Source organism: Saccostrea echinata, unplaced genomic scaffold (genome assembly GCF_033153115.1).
Source record: "Saccostrea echinata isolate AGI-Se365-2 ecotype Australia unplaced genomic scaffold, CSIRO_AGI_Sech_v1 ptg000001l, whole genome shotgun sequence".
NCBI lineage: Eukaryota > Metazoa > Mollusca > Bivalvia > Ostreida > Ostreidae > Saccostrea > Saccostrea echinata.
Window position 1 is genome coordinate 32,655,655 of NW_026889750.1, and position 23,832 is coordinate 32,679,486.

The window sequence follows — 23,832 nt, forward strand, 5'->3', positions numbered from 1 at the left end:
AACAACATTATAATTAATGAATTAGTTGGTATTGTTTACCAAAAGTATCAAAAAATGAAAAGTATTATTTTCTTGTTGAATGTTGTTGGGTTTTTTTATTAAGTTATTAAAGCCCCCCCCCCCCTTCTGTAGACAACACTATAAAACAGCGTTCTCAGAGGCGGATCATGCAGAAAAGCAAATACCAACAGAATATTTACTTTCTGAAATTACCTGATTGTAAATTGTTGTCCTGTAAATATAATCATGATAATTATGTAATTTTTTTTTTACCTATGTGATTTTTTTAATGCAAATAATTAACATTGAACTGTCATAATTCTACGAGTAGGCTACCAAATAATGATATAATGGTGATAAAAAAATTGTGAAAAGGAATTAAACAAACTCATGTTTAGATTTCATGATTATCAAGAATGACGTATATCACTGCATACGTGTACTCGTACATACCAACATTGATCAACACTGATCAAGTGTATACCGGGACCCGGGATAGTCTTATTATAGCTCTTGCTTTGTCAAATCATTACTTTCATACCCCTTGCATTTAAGAAAAACAATGTTATAAAAAAAATAATAATCTGACATATAACAAGTATACATGTAGCGTGTGCAATTTATTTGGCTAGGGGCATGTACACACGTGGTTCGAAACTATAGGGGGCTACAAATGCGGCCATAACTAGTATATTTTTGAGGTGTTATAAAAAAACAAATAATACTCACAAAATCTTATAAAATTGCCGTTCTATCGATACCTTATATGCCATGTTTCATCCACCAACAACGCCACGACATCGATGAGAAATACCATGCAACGTTTCTACACGGGCATTTTCTTCGAAAAGGGTAGGAAGTTAATGAATTAAAATAATTAATTCTTTTAGTTAACGCATTATGTTTACCTCTTTATTTGTTGTATGCAATAAGTATAGACCTTACTAATAATGACTGTTTGGTTGTCACACCTGTGCATGTGTCGTGCGAGGTACAGCGGTAAGGTAAATTACCGAGAGTCGCGATATGCGGGGTGATTCGGAATACCCTAAATGATCTAACATGGGCCCACATAATACGACTAAATTCGTTTCATGAATGAACTGGTTCTTAACAAATATATGTACAGTATACAATATCTTTTCTTTAGATCTGTTTGTTTATTATTTTCAACCACAATCTGCAGTTACACGAAATCCATGCACAACGGCGCTACACCTGTCAATCAAAATCACTCGATATTGTGAACTCAGTCTGGAGTTACGGCAGCATTTCCGAAGTGATTCAAAATATTCTATCGGCTAATTCTAATTTTTCGCGTTGAATAATAATATTTTGGAACAAAGTTGGAATTAAGACTGGAGCTGCATGCTGTGAATTTATCACACCTGCAGTCTGCAGTCTATGTATATGAAGCATCTGTTGAGTAATGAATCAGAGAGCATAATATGCGGAACAAGTTTGATTGAGATTTTTACTTTTCCTTTAAGATAAAATTATGCATAGCTAATTAAATACTGAATTAAATATTTATCTTTGCAGACAATATGCTCTGGGTTATAGAACATGATGACTTGCATTTGAGAAACTTTAACTTTTGCCATAAGATGCCATATGGGGGCATCAGTGTTTCAAAAATCACACGTTGTTCAATATCCAAATCGGGCATAAAACATTTACAATGATCCTTTAAAGCAGTGAGTTGAACCTAATAAATTACGACTATAGAAATTATGATAATTTATTTCGATGTATGGTCTAAAAAAACGTTTATTATACCTCTCTGAAAACTAGCTTACAAGTGAAAAATCACTAGTAAAATAGAATTTGATTGGCCGAGAAAGTCACGTGTCCATCATGTTTGCCCTGCAACAAAACGTCGTGTTTCACGATTGTGACGTCACAATTAAACGAGTGAGGAGTTAGATTGTTTATAGCGACGCTTCTTACTTCGTTCGCGCGGTAACAACAACTAAAAATTCACCCCAAAAAATAACCTTAATTAATGGAATCGAATACAGATAGTAGATTAAACGTTCTTTGTTAAAATGTTTGCACTTTTCAAAATTCGTTTATGGAAGTACAGCTAACATACGTCATGAGACGTCACAGTCTAGACGTTCCAAATGTCTCGTGCTGTTTGAAGAGGCGGATCTTAAAATTAAGTGAACAATGCACTCGCCCAACGGTCGCACCGTCAACATATTATCGTTGATTGATTGTGTCGATTTAAATGTGTAAAAATGTAATGGTGTTTGAATGTTACTGGTGTGATCACACAAACTTGTCACATAGGAATTTTTTTTTTTAATGAAACGAGGCTATTGGTGTACCTGTAACTTACATCTCTTTCATATCGTTCTCATCAAATGCATGTTTGCTTTATTCATTGGATCTCCTTTGTAATTCCTGCATTTTGGTTAATTCGGTATTATAAACAATTTATTGCATAATAGATACATAAAGATTTCTTCGCAAATGAAAAATCATATTTCCCTCGGGCGTTGCCTTCGGGGAGTATGATTTTTCATGGGCGAAGAAATCTTCATGTTGCCCTCGCGGAATATGATTTTTTATGGGCGAAGAAATCTTCATGTCTCCCTCACTATCATGCAATAAATGCAAACTGTGAACTTGCCAAGTCCGAAACACACAAAAGGGTATCGCTGATATCATACAGAGTGTATCATTGCCTTGATCAGGCCCATAGGAAGCAAATTCAGTTTTTTTTTTGAGGGGGGGGGGGGCACAGCCATACATTTTCAGTTGACAGTTGAGGGGGCACTACTACCATAAATTTCCTGACAAGCAAAAAAAAAAAAGTCACCAACTACCAAAAATTCCTTGAAAAGCAAAAAAGAAGGTTATCAGACGTTTTTATTGAGGTGGCACAAGCTATAATATCTATGTCTACTATTGTAATCTATATATCGGCAAAATTATTGGGGGGCACGCCCCCCTCGGTTCCTACGGCCATGTTGATTAAATTTAGGGTCACTAAGGAAAGAATGTTTTGACTGGATGAATGGTCTGAAAGAACATGTGTTAACTTGTCGAGTCGGTTACACATAGATGGGGTTTTCTTATAACCAGAGTGTGTCATGGTTTGATGCAAGGTCATTTGAACGAGTTCAAGGTCATCAACGGAGAAACAACATTCCTTAACTGTCTTTCTAATGGTGAGACATTGCAAGTTGATACCCCTTACAAGATTGCTTATAACCTTAGAATGTGGCATGACCTTGACTCAAGGTCACTTCTTCCTGTTCGCAGCTCCAACGGAAGACCTACTCGTTGCTTTGCAACGAGCTCTGCTCTAGTATTACTTATATAGTTATATAGATACATTTAATTCCTTCCTTTATTTGAAGACGTGTTCCCTTTAAATCTAAATTAAAAAAGAAAAGAAAGTTGTAAAGAATAATTTATGAGTGAACCACAGAACACGTTTAAAACCTTATTTAGAAGAAAATTAGCATTAAATACAGTAGGGTATATAATTTATTGCAAGTTTGTTAAAGTTATACACATGAAGAGTTCCGATTTACTTGCCGAATGAAAACGCTTACCTGTTTACGGGACCTGCTTTTTACCTACATATTACGACATATTACGCAATACTCGAACAAAACAACATTTGTATGAGATCAATAGGTGTTAAAGAACAACTTTAATTCCGAAAGCCATATCGAAATATTTACCGTTTTTGAGTTATAAAGCGAAAACTTTCAAGGGCTCTAGATCCCTAATTTTAGGGGCCAGCCCCTTTTAAATGATATCAAATGAAAGCTCTTGCTATTATGCACAACTTTTATTCTACATGTTTTAACAAAATATTTTTAGTTTTAAAGATATAAAGGAAAATATGTCAAAATTTTTGCTCTTTTCCGCGTTCTAACTTTTGACCCCTCTCTAGCGCCATTTTTAATGCAAAAATCAAAAAACAAAAACCGATGTGCACAACTTCAATGCTTCTTCTTTTCAATTTCAAAGGGTTTTGTGCTCCAATTATTACAGTCTCAGAGCCTTTGTCTGGAAACCAGAGGCATAAAAATTTCAATCAAAGGGGAATAACTCGTGAACAGAAGGTAATTTCCGAATTATATTACAATATTCTGAGAGTGTTTTGCAAAGTCTAAAAGCTCTGAAAATTTGAACAAAATCCGTTCAGAAATGAGGAAGATATGAAGCTTCAAAGTTGGCGTCTAGGAAAAAAAAAAAGAATAATAAGAACTAGAGCAGAGCTCGTTGCAAAGCAACGAGTAGGTCTTCCGTTGGAGCTGCGAACAGGAAGAAGTGACTTTGAGTCAAGGTCATGCCACATTCTAAGGTTATAAGCAATCTTGTAAGGGGTATCAACTTGCAATGTCTCACCAGTAGAAAGACAGTTAAGGAATGTTGTTTCTCCGTTGATGACCTTGAACTCGTTCAAATGACCTTGCATCAAACCATGACACACTCTGGTTATAAGCAAACCCTATCTATGTGTTACCGACTCGACAAGTTAACACATGTTCTTTCAGACCATTCATCCAGTCAAAACATTCTTTCCTTAGTGACCCTAAATTTAATCTATATGGCCGTAAACCGAGGGGGGGGGGCACGGGGGGGGGGCGTGCCCCCCCAATAATTTTGCCGATATATAGATTACTATAGTAGACATAGATACTATACTTGTGCCACCTCAATAAAAACGTCTGATTTTTTTGCTTGTCAAGGAATTTTTGGTAGTTGGTGACCTTTTTTTTTTTTTGCTTGTCAGGAAATTTATGGTAGTAGTGCTCCCGTAACTGTCAACTGAAAGTGTATGGCTGTGCCCCCCCCCCCAAAAAAAAAAAAAAAAACTGAATTTGCTTCCTATGGGCCTGATCAAGGCAATGATAACACTCTGTATGATATCAGCGATACCCTTTTGTGTGTTTCGCACTTGACAAGTTCACAGTTTGCATTTATTGCATGATAGTGAGGGAGACATGAAGATTTCTTCGCCCATAAAAAATCATATTCCCAGGTGGCAACATGAAGATTTCTTCGCCCATGAAAAATCATACTCCCCGAAGGCAACGCCCGAGGGAAATATGATTTTTCATTTGCGAAGAAATCTTTATGTCTCCCTCACTATTATGCAATAAATTGTTTATAATACCGAATTAACCAAAATGCAGGAATTACAAAGGAGATCCAATGAATAAAGCAAACATGCATTTGATGAGAACGATATGAAAGATATGTAAGTTACAGGTACACCAATAGCCTCGTTTCATTAAAAAAAAAATTGCTACGTGACAAGTTTGTGTGATCACACCAGTAACATTCAAACACCACCATTACATTTTTACACATTTAAATCGACACAATCAATCAACGATAATATGTTGACGGTGCGACCGTTGGGGCGAGTGCATTGTTCACTTAATTTTAAGATCCGCCTCTTCAAACAGCACAAGACATTTGGAACGTCTAGACTGTGACGTCTCATGACGTATGTTAGCTGTATTTCCATAAACGAATTTTGAAAAGTGCAAACATTTTAACAAAGAACGTTTAATCTACTATCTGTATGCAATTCTATTAATTAAGGTGATTTTTTGGGGTGAATTTTTAGTTGTTGTTACCGCGCGAACGAAGTTAGCAGCGTCGCTATAAACAATCTAATTCCTAACTCGTTTAATTGTGACGTCACAATCGTTAAACACGACGTTTTGTTGCAGAGCAATCATGATGGACACGTGACTTTCTCGGCCAATCAAATTCTATTTTACTAGTGATTTTTCACTTGTAAGCTAGTTTTCACAGAGGTATAATAAACTTTTTTTTTTAGACCATACATCGAAATAAATTATCATAATTTCTATAGTCGTAATTTATTAGGTTCAACTCACTGCTTTAAAGGATCATTGTAAATGTTTTATGCCCGATTTGGATACTGAACAACGTGTGATTTTTGAAACACTGATGCCCCCATATGGCATCTTATGGCAAAAGTTAAAGTTTCTCAAATGCAAGTCAAACTCCATGGTCAAGATCAAAAGATAAAAAAGAATGTTATTACCCAAATAAAGGTCTTGAACAAAGAATATACTGTGAAATATATACTAGTATGAAAGCTACAGCAGCAACAGTTTAAAAGTTATGGCGAAGGTTAATTTCTTTAAAAGGTCAAACTCCAAGGTCAAGGGATCATAATTGTTTGTACTTGAGGGAAGGTCTTAATTGTTACAAGGAAAACTTCTTTCTTTGAGTTCATCCTAGTGATCGTGTGTTTTATTTCATTTATTTTACGTTCTGTACTGGACTTGGAAAATGAGGATATCTTTAGGTTCCTGAGCTGGCCTTGAAGCCCGCAGAACAGATTTTCTGCTTTATGATAAATTCAAGTGATATGTAATTCGGTATTAATTTTGTGTTGATTTTTTTAATGGTAATTTCATCAAGAAATATGAAAATTTAATGTTTTAACTATACATAGTGAGGCATTTTTGTGTGGAACGATTATTTTGGGGTTTTCACGATTTTTTCATATGGTACACATGATAAGTAAGTGCAATAAATATAATTTGTGGAAAAAATGTCCAAGCCCCGGGGTTGAATATCGGGGGGGGGGGGGGGTCTGTCAACAAGTACCTGTTGTCAATCCCGTAGAAAGCAATTTCAGTTTTTTTGGGAGGGGGGGGGGCAAATAGAAATTTCCATAGGTACTTGTACTCGATTTTTTCCTATGGTACAGATGATGAATAAGTGTAATAAATATAATTTGTGGGGAAAAAAATGTCCAACAAACATCGGGGTTGAATTTGGGGGGGGGGAGGATCCTGTCCACAAGTACCTGTGGAAATTTCTTGATACATAAACAGAATTTAAAAGCATGTATAAGACGTCAATTGAAGGGGAGAGGGCACGGCCGTAATTAAAAGTTATATAGAGACTAGGAAGGAATGAACTGTCATTAAATTTTGGTTAAGAACTATTACCTAAACTCTTCACTTTCACATTTTCAATTACAGATTCTTGTTTTTAAAAAGCTATACATGTACATTTATATGTATCTATTAGATGTATAAATTATGTTATTAATCATTTTATCTTAAAGAAAAAGTAAAAATCTCAATCAAACTTGTTCCGCATATTATGCTCTCTGATTCATTACTCAACAGATGCTTCACATACATGTAAGAAGAGAAGACTTCAGACTGCAGGTGTGATAAAGTCACAGCATGCAGCTCCAGCCTTAATTCCAACTTTGTTCCAAAATATTATTATTCAACGCGAAAAATTAGAATTAGCCGAAAGAATATTTTGAATCACTTCGGAAATGCTACCGTAGCACCAGACTGAGTTCACAATATCGAGTGATTTTGATTGACAGGTGTAGCGACGTTGTGCATGCATTTAGTGTAACTATACATGTACTGCAGATTGTGGTTGAAAATAATAAACAAACAGCTTTAAAGAAAAGATATTGTATACTGTACATATATTTGTTAAGAAACCAGTTCATTCATGAAACGAATTTAGTCGTATTATGTGGGCCCATGTTATATTTGACAGGTTGATATACTAGTAGAAATTCAATGGACCACAGTCATTTAGGGTATTCCGAATCACCCCGCAAATCGCGACTCTCGGTAATTTACCTTAGTTACCGCTGTACCTCGCACGACACATGCACAGGTGTGACAACCAAACAGTCATTATTAGTAAGGTCTATACTTATTGCATACAACAAATAAAGAGGTAAACATAATGCGTTAAGTAAAAGAATTAATTATTTTAATTCATTAACTTCCTATCCTTTTCGAAGAAAATGCCCGTGTGGAAACGTTGCATGGTATTTCTCATCGATGTCGTGGCGTTGTTGGTGGATGAAACATGGCATATAAGGTATCGATAGAACGGCAATCTTATAAGCTTTTGTGAGTGTTATTTGTTTTTAATAACACCTTAAAAATATACTAGTTATGGCCGCATTTATAGCCCCCTACAGTTTCGAACCACGTGTGTACATGCCCCTAGCCAAATAAATTGCACACGCTACATGTATACTTGTTATATGTCAGATTATTATTTTTTTTTATAACATTGTTTTTCTTAAATGCAAAGGGTATGAAAGTAATGATTTGACAAAGCAAGAGCTATAATAAGACTATCCCGGGTCCCGGTATACACTTGATCAGTGTTGATCAATGGTGATATGTACGAGTACACGTATGCAGTGATATATGTCATTCTTGATAATCATGAAATCTAAACATGAGTTGGTTTAATTCCTTTTCACAATTTTTTTTATCATCATTATATCATTATTTGGTAGCCTACTCGTAGAATTATGACTGTTCAATGTTAATTATTTGCATTAAAAAAATCATATAGGTAAAAAAAAATTACATAATTATCATGATTATATTTACAGGACAACAATTTACAATCAGGTAATTTCAGAAAGTAATATTCTGTTGGTATTTGCTTTTCTGCATGATCCGCCTCTGAGAACGCTGTTTTATAGTGTGTCTACAGAAGGGAGGGAAGGGGGAGGGGGGGGGCTTTAATAACTTAATATAAAAAACAACAACATTCAACAAGAAAATAATTCTTTTCTTTTGGTAAACAATACCAACTAATTCATTAATCATAATGTTGTTATCTGACTGTTTTTAGCCATTTACCTGGTGATTCGAAATACCCGGAAGTGACCTGCAATACACTAAAAAGGTGATGTAAATATAACCCCTGTCAAGGCCGCTGTATCGTAGATAGACTCGCCGTGTACTGTAGATTTGATTTTTCATTGAATTGGCTTTCCTTTAATACCAACCAACCATTTATAAACTTGTTAATAAAATCGTTTACAGTACTAGTCAAAATGTAAAAAGTGAATCGGAATACTTTAAATGTACCCGTTATAAAAACAACTCATTATCAATTCAGTGGACCAATAATTTACTTCAAAATAAGCTATAGATCAATAAAATTGATTTCAGATTAACCAATATTTTGTTGCAAAGATAATGTAAAACAGAGACCGGGGATTTTGTATTTCTCTGTATTTTAAACACTCGATATGCGTACATTTGGGGCGCTCTTGCATATACATGTACACTTGTACATTCGAATTCATGATCGTGCTTATAAAAAGAGCATGTTCTGTACTTGCATGTATGTATGTATGTATCCGTAAAACTTTTCGATTTTCCCGAGAATTCATCCTCACAATGTCAATTCAGGTTCCGAAATCACAATACCTTGACATTGTGAGGATGCCGAGAATTGAAAAAGTCACCTCCACTTACAATTATCATGCATGTGTACATGCAGTTTAAAACACGAGACAGAAAAATAAATTGTTGCAAACTTAATGGTTAAGTCGGCAATTAAAATGCGTAAAACTTGAAATGAATAAATGCACGGGCGGTAAGGATTGATAAAAATAAGCGTGAGATAGCGTAAAATAAAATAATATGTAAGATTCGAAATGATTTCAAACCCAATTTTCCATTAATCGCTATGAGTACACAATGTATTTTAACACCGATATGACCCCGACTCTCTGCGGCCACGTGTGCACGAAGACTGGGTTACAAGGCGAGAGAGCAGAATGTAAACTGTGCTGTAAGAAGGCGTGAATTATTGTATGTTTAAAAGTATTATTTGATGTATATAGTTTAATATTTAATGAAAAATTTAATGAAGAAACAATTAAGAGACTGATAGTAAAAATTATACTTTACACAAGTATTAATACTTAATACTTCCATCACTAATTGCAATTATTTGCCTTAGCACCTTTTCAATTACAATTGAAATAGAATACAATTACACGGGACAGAGAAATAAATTGTTTGTTTTGTTTTTACTTTAAAAAAATCGTATTGCTGTGTCGACAGTGAACAGGCCGGTAAAAGCGATTAAAATTCGAAATGATTTTATGCACTAGTGTTTGAATTTAAGATTAAATCAAAGATGAGATTAAGTTATCTTAAACTGTTAAAGATTCAAAAAAAAAAAAAAAACAAACAAACAAACAAACCACAATGTTTCATTAGTCGTTGTTTCTTCACGATGGATTTAAAACGTGATCACAGTCTTCACAGATATTTGTTTTGTTTACATGGTTTATGACCGCAGGTGGCTGGTCTATGGTGACCTCGGCAACGTGGGATCGCGGATTGTGTTACATAACAAAAAACATCTAGGTGAACATGGAGAACGTAAAATGCGTACAGTTAATGATCATTAATTATTCGAAGCTTAGAGTTTAATATTACTTACATAGTTATATAGATACATTTAATTCCTTCCTTTATTTGAAGACGTTGTTCCCTTTAAAACTAAATTAAAAAAGAAAAGAAAGTTGTAAAAAATAATTTATGAGTGAACCACAGAACACGTTTAAAACCTTATTTAGAAGAAAATTAACATTAAATACAGTAGGGTATATTATTTATAGCAAGTTTGTTTAAGTTATACACATGAAGAGTTCTGATTTACTTGCCGAATGAAAACGCTTACCTGTTTACGGGACCTGCTTTTTACCTACATATTACGACATATTACGCAATACTCGAACAAAACAACATTTTTATGAGATCAATAAGGTGTTAAAGAGCAACTTTAATTCCTAAATCCATATCGAAATATTTACCGTTTTTGAGTTATAAAGCGAAAACTTTCAAGGGCTCTAGATCCCTAATTTTAGGGGCCAGCCCCTTTTAAATGATATCAAATGAAAGCTCTTGCTATTATGCACAACTTTTATTCTACATGTTTTAACAAATTATTTTTAGTTTTAAAGATATAAAGGAAAATATGTCAAAATTTTTGCTCTTTTTCGCGTTCTAACTTTTGACCCCTCTCTAGCGCCATTTTTAATGCAAAAATCAAGAAAGAAAAACCGATGTGCACAACTTCAATGCTTCTTCTTTTCAATTTCAAATGGTATTGTGCTCCAATTATTACAGTTTCCGAGCCTTTGTCTGGAAACCAGAGGCATAAAAATTTCAATCAAAGGGGAATAACTCGTGAACAGAAGGTAATTTCCGAATTGTATTACAGTATTCTGAAAGTGTTTTGTAAAGTCTAAAAGCTCTGAAAATTTGAACAAAATCCGTTCAGAAATGAGGAAGATATGAAGCTTCAAAGTTGGCGTCTAGGAAAAAAAAAAAAGAATAATAAGAATAATCTTAATCATTACAATCAGTAGAAGGTCTTCCATTGGAAACGGAAGACCTTAATAATCTTAACCATCAGAATCAGTAGAAGGTCTTCCGTTGGAAACGGAAGACCTTAAATATCCTGAAAGCTTAAAGGGAATTAATTGATTCGTCTCAAAGTTCCGTTCTCTTTACTAAGCATTATTGAAGAGCTACCAAGAAAAAAAAAATCCGTAATCTTTCTCATCGATATTTTAGAAGTGGTTTTTGTATTGGATTTATCTTGAAAGATCTGAAGTAGCGCTAGATGAGATCGTTACAAATATCTGCAGGATTTGCTTTTTTTTTATCCCCGACAACCATGGATCTTCAATCTTTTTCAAACAACATAAAATGGCAATAGCCAGTTGAATACTTAAAAAATTTAGAAACAATTATATCTTCGTGAAAGCAAAATCTGAAGTTTTATCAATGGCAAGGAAGGAAAGTACTTATTTAAAATATATATAATATGTACTTAAATCCGAACATTACTTGAGGGAAAAGTCTTTAAATCATTTTCAAATAACACTAATTTATTGTGAAGTCTTGTAATAATTGTTTGAAATAAGATCGTACACATTTAAGATACATGTACATATTTTCTATAACTTGAAGTTTTAAGATTATGAAGTCTGATGATCATTTCATTTATAATTATGTTTTTAATTTGGAATAAATGTTGAAAAATTCAGGAGTATCGGACCATATCATTGTGGAATTGAATGTTGATAAATTCGAGACATATTCGACCATATTGTTGAAAACAAATTGTTGGCATACTAGATATCACTTCATATTTCAAAGTCAAAATATATTAAGTTTTGTCATTTGTCATTCAAATTCAATAGAATGTAAAAAAAAATCTTAATCAATATCACAGGAATTGTCCTTCCCATTATTTGAAATCGAAATCGAAATATCGTACAATGATCACTAATATCATAGTTTTCATGAAAAATATCTGGAAACAGCAGAGGTGGAATCAGGTGCCTAAGAGAAGTAAGCATCCCATGTCAACTGGTCAATCTCGCATGTTTTAATCTATTAATCGGGTAAATAGAGTAATATTTAACATAAAAACAATGGCCAAAGAACTGATATGAAAAATGTCCGTCAAAATTTGATATGACGATAGTATGCATTGGCAAACCAGGTCATTATAAGGACAATAGAATTTGCGAAATGCTGACTTTAAATAGGACTGTTGAAAGCCTTTTAACATAAAGTTATCTGTCAGTATCCTGCCTCGGTTTAAATATTTATTGTTCTCAGGATATGCTCTGAACGCTTAAAGACAGTGAAGCATCCAGATATGAAACAGATGTGACAGACTGTGGATTTTTAATTTCAAGTTACTGAGATAAATCGAGTCAACATATGATTCAAAATGACTATTGTTAATTAATAAAACGTTATCGATATACAGTGGCGCCTCGTTAATCCGGACACCTCCGTCCCCAACGAAATCGTCCGGATAAATGAATCGTCCGGATAAGTGAATCACTTCTTAAAAGACGTACCATCTCAAAGCATGTACATATGAACATAGTGGTGTCAAATGTGAAGGCAAAGAAAACACCTTTATTTTACCTTGACATATTGATTTTATTCTTATAGTTTTAAAAGAAATAATTAATATTTAAAAAAAAAAAAAACTCTAAGTTATATACCTTGAAAAAACGTGATCGGTATTTATAACTAATGCCAGTTACGTATTTCTTAGTGCATTAAATAGAAATATATTTTCTTGAATTTTGTATCATAGTGAATTGTCTTATGAAAAGAAAAAAAAAACCGTTTCAAATAATGTACGTTTTGAGAATTGGAAAATCGTATTTTGATAAACTTACGCAACTCATTACCACAACGAAATCTCGTGATTTATTATTCAGTAAAAAAAATTATTTACAACTCTCCAAAATTCTCATAAATTTATATACCGTTATCAATTTATTCTATTCTGAACGGATTTATATTTAATTAATGCACAGTATAAGATAAATTCTTCGGGCTTTATAATATAAAAGACGTGTGTTTTATCTGAGGTAAACACCCGCTAATTATAGACGCTATTGTTTAGAGGTCACAGGTAACCGCCTTCAAACTGACTCCACGGACAATGTTTTTACAATAATTATCACTACTGCAAGAAAGGTGTGAAAAGTCGTTCCTCGAAAAATTACCGTCCGGATAAACGAGTCATTTTTCAATGAAATATTACGTTTTGTAGTAGAAATTGACCGTCCGGATCCGGAACGCGAATTTCCGGATTAATGAGACAGAATAACGTGGAAAAAATCGGTTCCCAGAAAATATCGTCCGGAAGGTGAAGCGTCCGGATTATTGGCGTCCGGATTACCGCCGCGCCACTGTACATATATCTAAATGTCAAATTGAGGGCCACAGCAAGTGTTTTCTTCCTTTGTAGTAGTTTAAAAAAAAACTGTTTCATAGGAATGAAAAAAAAATCAGCTAATAAAGGAGGAAAATATGTGCCCATTACAGACTGACTAAAGACCTTGTCTCCAAATTAAGACGATATAGATATCGTCAACACTTCTGTTACATGTAGACCAGAAACTGTCTTTACAAGTTTTCCCCCATTTGATTCATTTATCAGAAAGACCTTTATGTTGAACCAGAATGTTATTAAATGATTTTTTCTTTGAAATTGTTAAATTCAAAGAACGTTTCTTTCAAAGATTTAACCCTCTCCTTTTCATTGTGTGTCAATATATTTCTTAGAGGTTTGCTATCAGGTTGTAATCTTTGAAGATAGAGTCAATAAAAGGCATTGAATACAGAAACTTCAAAAATTATTGATTTAGAGATTATGACTTGATAAAATATTGCATTATAGACAAGTGTAATTGCTATTTATTTATTTTTTTACAGACTAGGTTTGTTGCGGCCATGGCTTGAATCGACAACCTCCCGATCACGGAGCAAGCATTCTACGAACTGCACTACAGTGACAGTTATTTTTATGTAAAAGTTTTTGAATAAATTAATATGCTTCATAAGAAAAAAGAAAGGTCAGCTAATAGTGGACCAGAAATGAATCAATCCATCTTCAAAATAAATATTCAAAAAATATTAACAGGATTCATACATATCACTCTGAATAGTCTTAATTATTTAATATGTGCGGTATATAGACAATAATTTACCTGAGTGAAAGGCATTTTATGAAATAATATTTTTTTTTGTATTATTCTTTAATTACCATGAATAATCACCAAACCAGGGAGGAGATCAGATTGTTTCAGTGACAACTGAGATACAGGTGAACCCGGGAGGAAATTGACACAGCACGTGTCTGCAGGTAACTGAAATAAGTACACAAACATTTCTCCTTTACTTCCATACCTCACAAAATGCAAGGCCAAGTGACAGGTAGGTGCATATGTATTTATTTATTTTTATTTTCAGTTTCTCTCTGGTTAAGCTTAATAATTGTTTTGAAAGATGCCATGGTGATATTTAAAAATTAATTATCACTAAATGCTATAAAGATGTAATCAATATGTTAAGTTTCACTTTAAAATAATTGACAAATCAGATTCTTGTTAACATGTCATTCAACTTTTCAAAATTCTACTGCAGCATTTTTCTTTGCTTACACGAAAAAACTTTCTCACTCTGAGTTTGTATGTGAACATAATGTACACATTACCCTAACCTTTTATTTAAACGCATACTACTTTAACCACATATAAGGCTTAAGTAATGAGGTCCTATCTGGATATTTTTCCCTCTGGGTTCACTCTTCTCAGCTGACCACGCAATCTCTCTGATCCTGGACCAGCGATGACCACTGTTTTCCCGAGAGACATTTTTCCTGACTTAGTTGTTGATTTTTTTGTGGGACAAAACAAATATTTATATATCCCCGAGGGTGTACTTTGTCAGTAAAATGAATTATTGTCAACTTCTTATGTGGGGCACCAATATTTTTCAAAATACATATTTTGATCAGGTTCGGTGTAAAATTGTCATTTTCTAAATGGTTCTCTGTTCGAAGATTTATTCGGGCCTTTAAGAAGACATGTGAGACACTAAAAACGTAGGTTCTCGATGTTAAAATTTCCCGAATTGCTCCAAAAGTTGGTGTCTCCAATTATCAGAAACCCAATATAATTTATTTAGATATTTTTTTTTCATTATAATGAATTCAGTTGAAAATACTCCGACAGTTTTCATTTTTACATACAATTTCTTTCAAAGAGTTGAATAAAATGATTAATAATCTCCATGGATGGGAGATAAATTTGTTAAACCTTTAACCTTTATTTATTATTTATTAATGATAAATTTATTCGAATTATATAAGAAATGTTTCTCTAGGGTTTTTCATAGCTTTTATGGTTGGTTTTAGTCGGTTTTGATGAAAATAAATAGTGAGACAATTTTAAAAAAAACGTTGAATTTTAAGAACACTGACATTTAATTACAATTTACAAAATCAACATTTCCCTTTATATGAATGATACATGTATAGACTTTGACTTTAAAATGTATAAAAGTTTCACATTTAATCTGATTTAACACATCGTACGTACAAATAATAATAAAAAAAAAACAATATAACAGGATGTTGACATTGCTATGTTATATTCCCGGATGACTATTCTACATGTTGAAACATAACACGAACTGTTTGAAGTTCACTTTTATAGCCATTTTGATAATGAACATAATTAATTAAGGTTGTTTTCTGAACATGTTTCTGTGGTCTCTAATTAACAACATACGTTTCCATGACATTAGGTTAATGAACAATTATCCGAATAAGCGTAAAGTTGTCAGAAGACGGACAGGTACAAATAGGCACCTATTCTGAATCCTTCACTATATAGCATTCTACTAAAATGAAACGTAGAACTATGTTGACAAAACATATAAAATGAATCAAATTGTCTAAATTTACGCAGTGCTACAGTTTTTGTTGGTGTTATTTTATTGTTACAGGTTAATTTGCATTCATCTAAAACTTTTAAAATTTCATTATCAAAATGAAAATTTTCATTTAAGAGATAAAATTACAGCTTAATGTTAAAAAAAAGGAACAGATAAAGTAAAACTGAAACTAATAATGACTAAACTAATTCCTCAAAGCTGTAAAGATATAATTCAAAATATTAAATCAATCTGAGTAAAACTTAAAACTATGAATTGAAATATAATTACATTTCTGGGCTTTGTTTAAGGTCTCTATGTGCTGTTGTATGTTATTGGCGGATCCTTACTTTCTGTTAGATCCGCATTGTTACCTGGGTCTACACCTTCCTCTCCAAACCCGACTCTAAGGAAATGTATGACCAGGGCTGGATACTACAACATTACAGACACACCTATAAGTTTTAACAATCCTTTCGCTAAGGCTTTACACAAATGGTGCAGGTAAGTCGACGTTTTGAAACTCGGCGTTATCTTTAGCTCTGCCATTGATAATGCCATAAAGTTCTGAAATATTGGTATACGAAATATATGAAGAGCGGTGGGGATATATGTTTTGATTGTTTATATATTCATCTTTCATTACAAAGACATGATATTAGACAATTAAAATACCATATATTAGGTCTATATATATATATATATATATATATATATATATATATATATATATATATATATATATATATATATATATATATATATATATATATATTTAAATTAGACAAACTTATTTTTAAATGCTGAAAATAAATCTATTAAAAAGTAAGTAATATTGAGGGTGGGTAAATTTGAATGTATAGAGCAGAATCTCATCACATAATTTTTTTTATCAGAATTTTTGTTCTGAAAGATTGAGGTATTTAACTAATAAGAAGGAAAACTTTCCCCTTCTGTGTTAACGAACTATTTTGTTTTATGAACACATACATAAACAAAGATAGATTACCCTGCTTTTAAGTCTTTTACGCTTCATATATGTTATTTACATTTTCAAAATGTTTTTCTAATATTGTAGTGTCTATAAAGACGTGGTGCTATGTGCTGAAAAATCGACCAAGACGAACGTCCTAGCAAGTCCCGCTGATTGGTTCTTCTCAATGATTTTTAATTCCTCGATAGCCAATGAAACATCAAATATCATGTGCCAGAAACTCAACAGTAAGTCATTCTTTAAGACAGACTTGCAACTTATATAGAGTCAATGCAAACAAATAGAAAAAGAATTTTCTAAATATTTATATACATTTTGACATTGGAAAACCAGCTGTAAGGTAGATATGTTCTCACAAAGACTTTCAGAGGCGTTGGGACCTGAGTCCCTCCCTTCAAAAACAAAAACTCTGGAGGGGTTTTGCCTCCATTCTGTGAGTTTATTGATTCATTTTGTCATATTGATTAGCAAACAGAAAATCGCATCATGGACAATCCTTGTTTAAAAGACAGTTTTTGGGATGTGGAATTTCTTAAAGAGTCACTAAATGGCTTAGATCTACAGAGGCACGGTTTTTCGAGTATTCTTTTTTCCCTAAAACGTACTCCACATCACGTTTTTTTAAAGTCTTCTTAAAAAATTATATGCAAGAACCTGGTATTTTTATTTTATAGCTTAAACTGCTCGATTTTGAAGTTTGTGGCATTGTTGTGACATAATATTTTTAGTCATATGAACCTGTGCATCTGGTATTTGCAGATTAATCTGTCAAAATTTAAAAATATAATGCCCAGAATCTACTAATATTTCCTTCTGCATGATCTTTATTAAAGGTCTTCATTCCTCTGATAGAAGACCTTTTAGTGATTTTATTGTTTCCTCATATCATTACACTCCATGCAAACAAAGCATGAGAAGGTACTCTTCTTAATAGAATCACCTTGTCCATCAGTCCGTTTTGTCATAATGCTATAGACATATTGCATTGAAAATCCTGAAAAAAAATATGGAGACAGTTCTATAACATTTTGTATTTTTTGTATAACATTCCACACCTGTATATGATTGATTGATTGTTTGATTGTATGTTGTTTTGCGTCCCATTCGAGAATTTTTTACTCATAGAGAGACGTCACCATATACCGGTGAAGGGCTCAAAATTTTGACCTTTACTCGGCACTCAGGGCCATTGAGCTGTGAGGGATCTTTATCGTGCCAACGCCTGTCGTGACACGGGACCTCGGTTTTTAAGGTCTCATCCGAAGGAACCGCAACTTTCACTTCAAAGTGCCGAGCGCATGGCGAAGGAACAGTTGCTACCCATTTTTTTTTATCGACTTAGGTTAGTCGCGGCCGAGATTTGAACTCACGACCTCCCGATCACGAATCGAGCGCTCTACCGACTGAGCTACCGTGAACGGTCACCTGTATATGTTCGGTAATTTCAGATTATTAGGCACAAATATATATTCAACCATACATTAGACAAAATTGCTAAAGCACCATCATAGAAATTTAATTTTTATTTTTTCAAACTTGTTTAATGCATGTATGTATCTGATATATAAATATGTAACCATGTTTAAGGAGGCTGGGGGGTCAACAAATTAACCACAAATTAACCACCAGATTTAAATTAATTTTTTAGATATGATATCTTAAGCTGTCAACTATCATTTGGCAAAGAAAAATTTCAAAAATTTTAGTTTTAAAATTTGATCATTTTCTATATCTTCATATGGAGCTCTTCTTCTAAAGGAGATCAATATAGTCTAAAAATGGCCACAACCCCCCCAGCCTCTTTAAAAGTTAGATGTTTAAATGCCCGAACTAATGATAACCGAAGGGTAACAATTTCATAGAAATGCAAGAAAGTCGTACTCATACTTTATAGAGAAATATTGATGTTTCTATTGGTTGAAAGTACTTTGACTAGATTAGGAAAGTAAAATGTCCTCTATAGGTAAATGTGATATTTAATAGACATCACTATTGTAAGACTGTACCATAAAAGTGTGGTAACCGGAACTGTGACGGACCGGGTATGGATGCCAAAGCACTAGTGACTTCTAGCTGACATGTTAGACATTTTGCTTGATATACTTTGAGAGACAGGGTCATGATCGCTGTTGCAACCTTTCTGACAACCAACGGTAGCCACCAACCTGCGCAAAAAGGTGTACAATTGACTTCGGATAAATGGTTTTTGCCCAAGAGGACCATTTGAGGGTGTAGTATTGAAATAAAGGCATCGACAAATTTGACTACAGTAGGCAAGATTTACTCTGTCGATGAGGCAGATGTCGTATTTGCAGATAAAAGGCTGTGTGGTATGTTAGCAATTTTGTTTAGTGTAATTGAAGTTGAATTCAGAACCTTGCATTTCCAGCAGATAATCCCCCACTGTTGCATCCAAACTTTTCAATTAATAATAAACTCTACCGTGCTTAGATATTAACCATCTAAAATATGCTAAGTATTCTTGTTCTTCCTCTTCTTTCAACTTTAATTCTGCTGGACACATCATTACTGGTGATGTATATAAGAATAGTTGTAAATAGCAACCTAAAGGCATTTAAAAATTTAAAAAGGTCCATATTCAGGGAGCCCTGGTCTATCAAATGGGGATAGAACTTCATTTCTTTAAAGAATTCCGACAAGGAGAATCCAGGACGATTTACAAAATATGAAGGGGATGGCACCGACTCATTGTCAAAATGGATAAAGAGTTATAGATGTATTCAAAAGAATTGTATTAGACAATGGAAAGACACAATGCGCATCATCTATCCTTCTGTTTTCAGTATACAATAATGGATTCCAGAACTTCATAAAAATCCCAACAAAACAAAGATACATAACAGGGTTTAATAAAAATTCAATTCGCTTAATCCCCAAATTTAGCTTTTCTATTGCCCATTCCCCATCACCAGAAAGATGTTCTTTCTATAGTCTCAGTTCCATTTTGAGCCCCGTCAATTGTAGTAAGTGGAGGTAACATAGACTCCACTTGAATCGGCAGACGAAAACCGTAATCAATCAATCAATGACGTTTTGGGTGACTGTCACGGTACATTTTGTCATCCTATACAAACTGTAGTCGGTGACAATATGCACCTAACCTCACTGCACATATTATCGTCCATCGGTACATATTCATTATTGTCGCCGGCTGAGAATTTATGCATGTACAAATTGTCGCCGACGACAATATGTGCCTATCCTCAATGAACGTAATGTCATCCAACATTAAGGATTGCCTAAAGATATTTCTTTGAATTTTTGTCAACATAAACATACTTCGTGGAATGCGATAGTGTGAGTTTCTCTGTGTATATTGATATGCCTAACTTTACACAAAAATTGTATTCGAATCTAAAAGAAAATTATATTTCTGTTGTCATGAGATTGCGCGTTCACTAACAGAAAATTAATGTTGTAACACACAATTGCTATTTTTAAACATTAAAAAGCCGTTGCAATAAAATGTTATACTTAAAATACAGAGAAGAAAAGAACAATTAAAATTATTAATATAAATTCATAAAAATATCAAGAAAATAATCTTTCTGTCTCTTTCTTCATCTTCTCCCTCTCTCTGACCCCATGCAGTAAAGCAATACTTTTGGCGACAAAATATTCAAAAGTTTACCGCATACATCGTGTCAACTACAATATGTACACCATAATGTAAAGTACATTTTTTAGGAAGAAAAGGGTTGTCGTCGGCGACATTATGTACCTACCCTCACTGCACATATTGTCGTCCATCGCTCCATATTGTCGCCGGCGACAATATATACCGAGATGAGCCTTATTTTCCTCCTGCATAATGGACGACAAAATGTACAGTCAAGCACCAGCACATATTGTCGTCGGCGACAATATGTACAGTCAAGGTCGGCATATATTGTCGTCGATTTATTGTTTTGACTTATACACACACACACACACACACACACACACACACACACATGGAGGGAGACAGACAGCATTACCTGCAATGCTGTAGGGAGAAAACGTTTTGGTCAGAAAATTGTGTCCAGGATTAATGTATATCACTTTTAAATGTCAAGATACCCTAATTTTTTAGATAGCTGATAAATCAGCCTATTCTTTTTTCTTGTAATATATACTTTGAGATTGAATACATATATTAGTTTGTTTGTTTGTTTTTTTGTTCGGTAGTAATGATTATTTGGAAATTATTTCTTTGCGTCATTCTTACATACAATCATGTGCCGATATAATTGGTATTGGGATCAAATTTTAGATCACCAAAACTGGAAGATCAAGTGAGCTTTTCTGATCACATTTTGTCTGACCTACCCTCTGTCTGTAAACTTTTCACAATTTCAGCTTCTTCTCGAGAACTACAGGGTCAATTTCTAGCAAACTTGCAAGAAAGCATCCTCGGATAAAGAGGATTCAAGTTTGGACCATGCCCTTCAAGGGAAGTAGTTAAACCATGATTAAAATTTATTGACATCTTTTAAAAATCTTCTCAAGAACCACTGTATCAGAAAAGTTCAAACTTACGTGGAAGCTTCATTATGAAGTGAAGATCTAGTTCTATTCAGATCACGGCCCCCGGGGGAAGAGTGTGGCTACAATAAGTGATCAAAATTTTTCATAGAATATTTAGAAAAAAGTCTTTCAATTTTTTTTTTCAAGTCCCGGTTCAAACGAGATGATACTTATGTGAAAACTTTAATCATTAATTGTATATGACCATTGTTGAAGTTTTTGGTTTCTCTGGCTATATTTATATGGAGCATTGCCGTGCATTGTCACGCGACATGTTCTGATGGACGACAATATGCGATGTGAGGGTAGGTACACATTGTCGCCGACGACAAAATGAACAGGACGACAAAATGTACCGTCACGTCACGCTGCATGAAATAGCATACGCGACACGTCAGTATGATTCACACACCAATTACATTCACAAAACTACCAAAAAACAACAAAAAAATCTTTTAGCAACAATATCTGTGGGGCGACAATATGTGCAGTGAAGGTAAGGCACATAATGTCGCCAGCGACAATATGTACATGTGTTACTTTTCAGACGGCGACAATATGTACCGATCGACGACAATATGTGCCGGGAGGGTGTGTACATATTGTCGCCGACGACAATATGTACAAAACGACAATATGTACCGTCACAAGGGTTCATCTTGACACATATTGTCGCCGGCGATATTATTTTCAGGACGACAAAATGTACCGTCACATGGATTCTTCATCCATGGTTAATTCATTTTAAATGCACTCGTGTCAAGGAATGGACTCAAAAACCTTGACCTTGTGAGGATGGTTAACTTTGTATCGATATAGTAAAGCAGCAAAAGTATATCATTTCGTGAGTTTGGAGGATCTGTGTACTAACATAGGCTCCAACATAATACGAAACACGTCTTGTTTATCTTCACTGTAGGGACTGTAAAACTTCATGCTCAGCATCCATAATGGTTTTGATCATATTATACGTCATGACTCTGAACTTACCGAATTTAGCAAACGTCAAACATTAATATTCTTCTTATTAGCAGTAACTTGAAATTGAAAACACTACGAAAAGAAAAAAATGCTATTGATGATATTACTGTGTCATGGAGCAAGGTCCCCCTAAAATCAGATGTCTAGTTTAACTCCATGTATGTGCTGCAGGTAAATTTAATTTTTCCCACCTTTTCAATTAGAATTTGGAAAGAAATTGTCTTGCATGAGGCGAGTTCAAGAAACTCGGGCGTTAAGATGTGTGGATGCCTTGACAAGACCTATAAAAAAAGCAATGATGAAGATCTACAATGGTAACATCACCTCTATGGCGTCTCTTGCACAAAAAGGTTCCTGTCTGTAAGTCTGAAGATAACTTATCAATCTTCGTCAATTGAATGAAAACTAATGTTCAAATATTTGCCTTTTGAATGAATCAGATACTCAATAATTTCAAAATTTCCCTGTACACTTTTCTGCTTGGAAAATAGCTGAAAGATATCTGTTTTACCATTCATTCAACAATTCTTTGATTTACTCAGCATATCTGTGGCAACAGCAACATGCTTTAGAGAGAAAGTCAATTCCTGTAGAAGCTACCTCAGGGATTATATTGGAGCCTATAATCTAATACTCGGAGGTAAATGTCTCGCCATTCTCCGATCTCAGGACAGAAACCAACGGAAAACTAACGGAACAGTGATCAAACAGTCGCCGGAACAGGAGTGGATGTCCACCATCCAGTCACTGCTAAACGAGAACGACCGAATCAGTCTATACCCAGACATCAATAGAGACAACAAACACGCAACGGCTGAAATTAAATCAAATCCAGAAATAACGTCAAAGAAACCTGTGGAACAAACCATGACTTCTGTTTCATCTAAACTGTATATTCCTCCAACTAGTCTCCAATCTACCCGGAGTCCCTCGGCTATGTTGGAGAAAAATGAATCTTTGTGGACATCCTTAAATGTTTCAGAAAAGGATACTTCAGTTCGAAATTCGTCTGAACAGACTCCTAAAAATGTACAGCAGAACTTTGAATCAGAGGATGACAGGGATACTTATACAGAGATTGATGCTACAACAGGCAAGACCATTACTGACGATGATGAGCTGATATCAGACGACAGGTCGGGCGGAGGCAGTGTCGTTTTTCTAAGCTACAATACTCTATATCTTGTTATAATGGCATGTAGATTGTGTCGTTTTCTGATAGTAATATTTTAGCAATGTTTG

At 34.1% G+C, this 23,832-nt stretch overlaps 1 protein-coding gene and 1 non-coding gene across 2 annotated transcripts; one reads left to right on the forward strand and one right to left on the reverse strand.

Annotated features, from left to right (window-relative positions):
• Positions 1–14,471: 14,471 nt before the first annotated feature.
• On the forward strand, positions 14,472–23,823 carry LOC133196883 (uncharacterized). The gene is made up of 5 exons (XM_061332734.1): positions 14,472–14,585; positions 16,400–16,592; positions 17,167–17,309; positions 22,794–22,950; positions 23,133–23,823. The coding sequence occupies exons 1-5, from the start codon at positions 14,567–14,569 to the stop codon at positions 23,821–23,823; spliced, it is 1,203 nt and encodes a 400-aa protein (XP_061188718.1). The 5' UTR covers positions 14,472–14,566.
• On the reverse strand, positions 18,428–18,501 carry Trnat-cgu (transfer RNA threonine (anticodon CGU)). The gene has a single exon. It is a non-coding gene; the product is annotated as a tRNA-Thr (tRNA).
• Positions 23,824–23,832: the final 9 nt, after the last annotated feature.

Bases quoted from the DNA above. Each gene is read 5' to 3' on its own strand.
- LOC133196883 (XM_061332734.1), top strand. The intron at 16,593-17,166 runs GTAAGTCGACGT...CTAATATTGTAG, and splicing joins GCTTTACACAAATGGTGCAG to TGTCTATAAAGACGTGGTGC. The intron at 17,310-22,793 runs GTAAGTCATTCT...CTTTTCAATTAG, and splicing joins CATGTGCCAGAAACTCAACA to AATTTGGAAAGAAATTGTCT.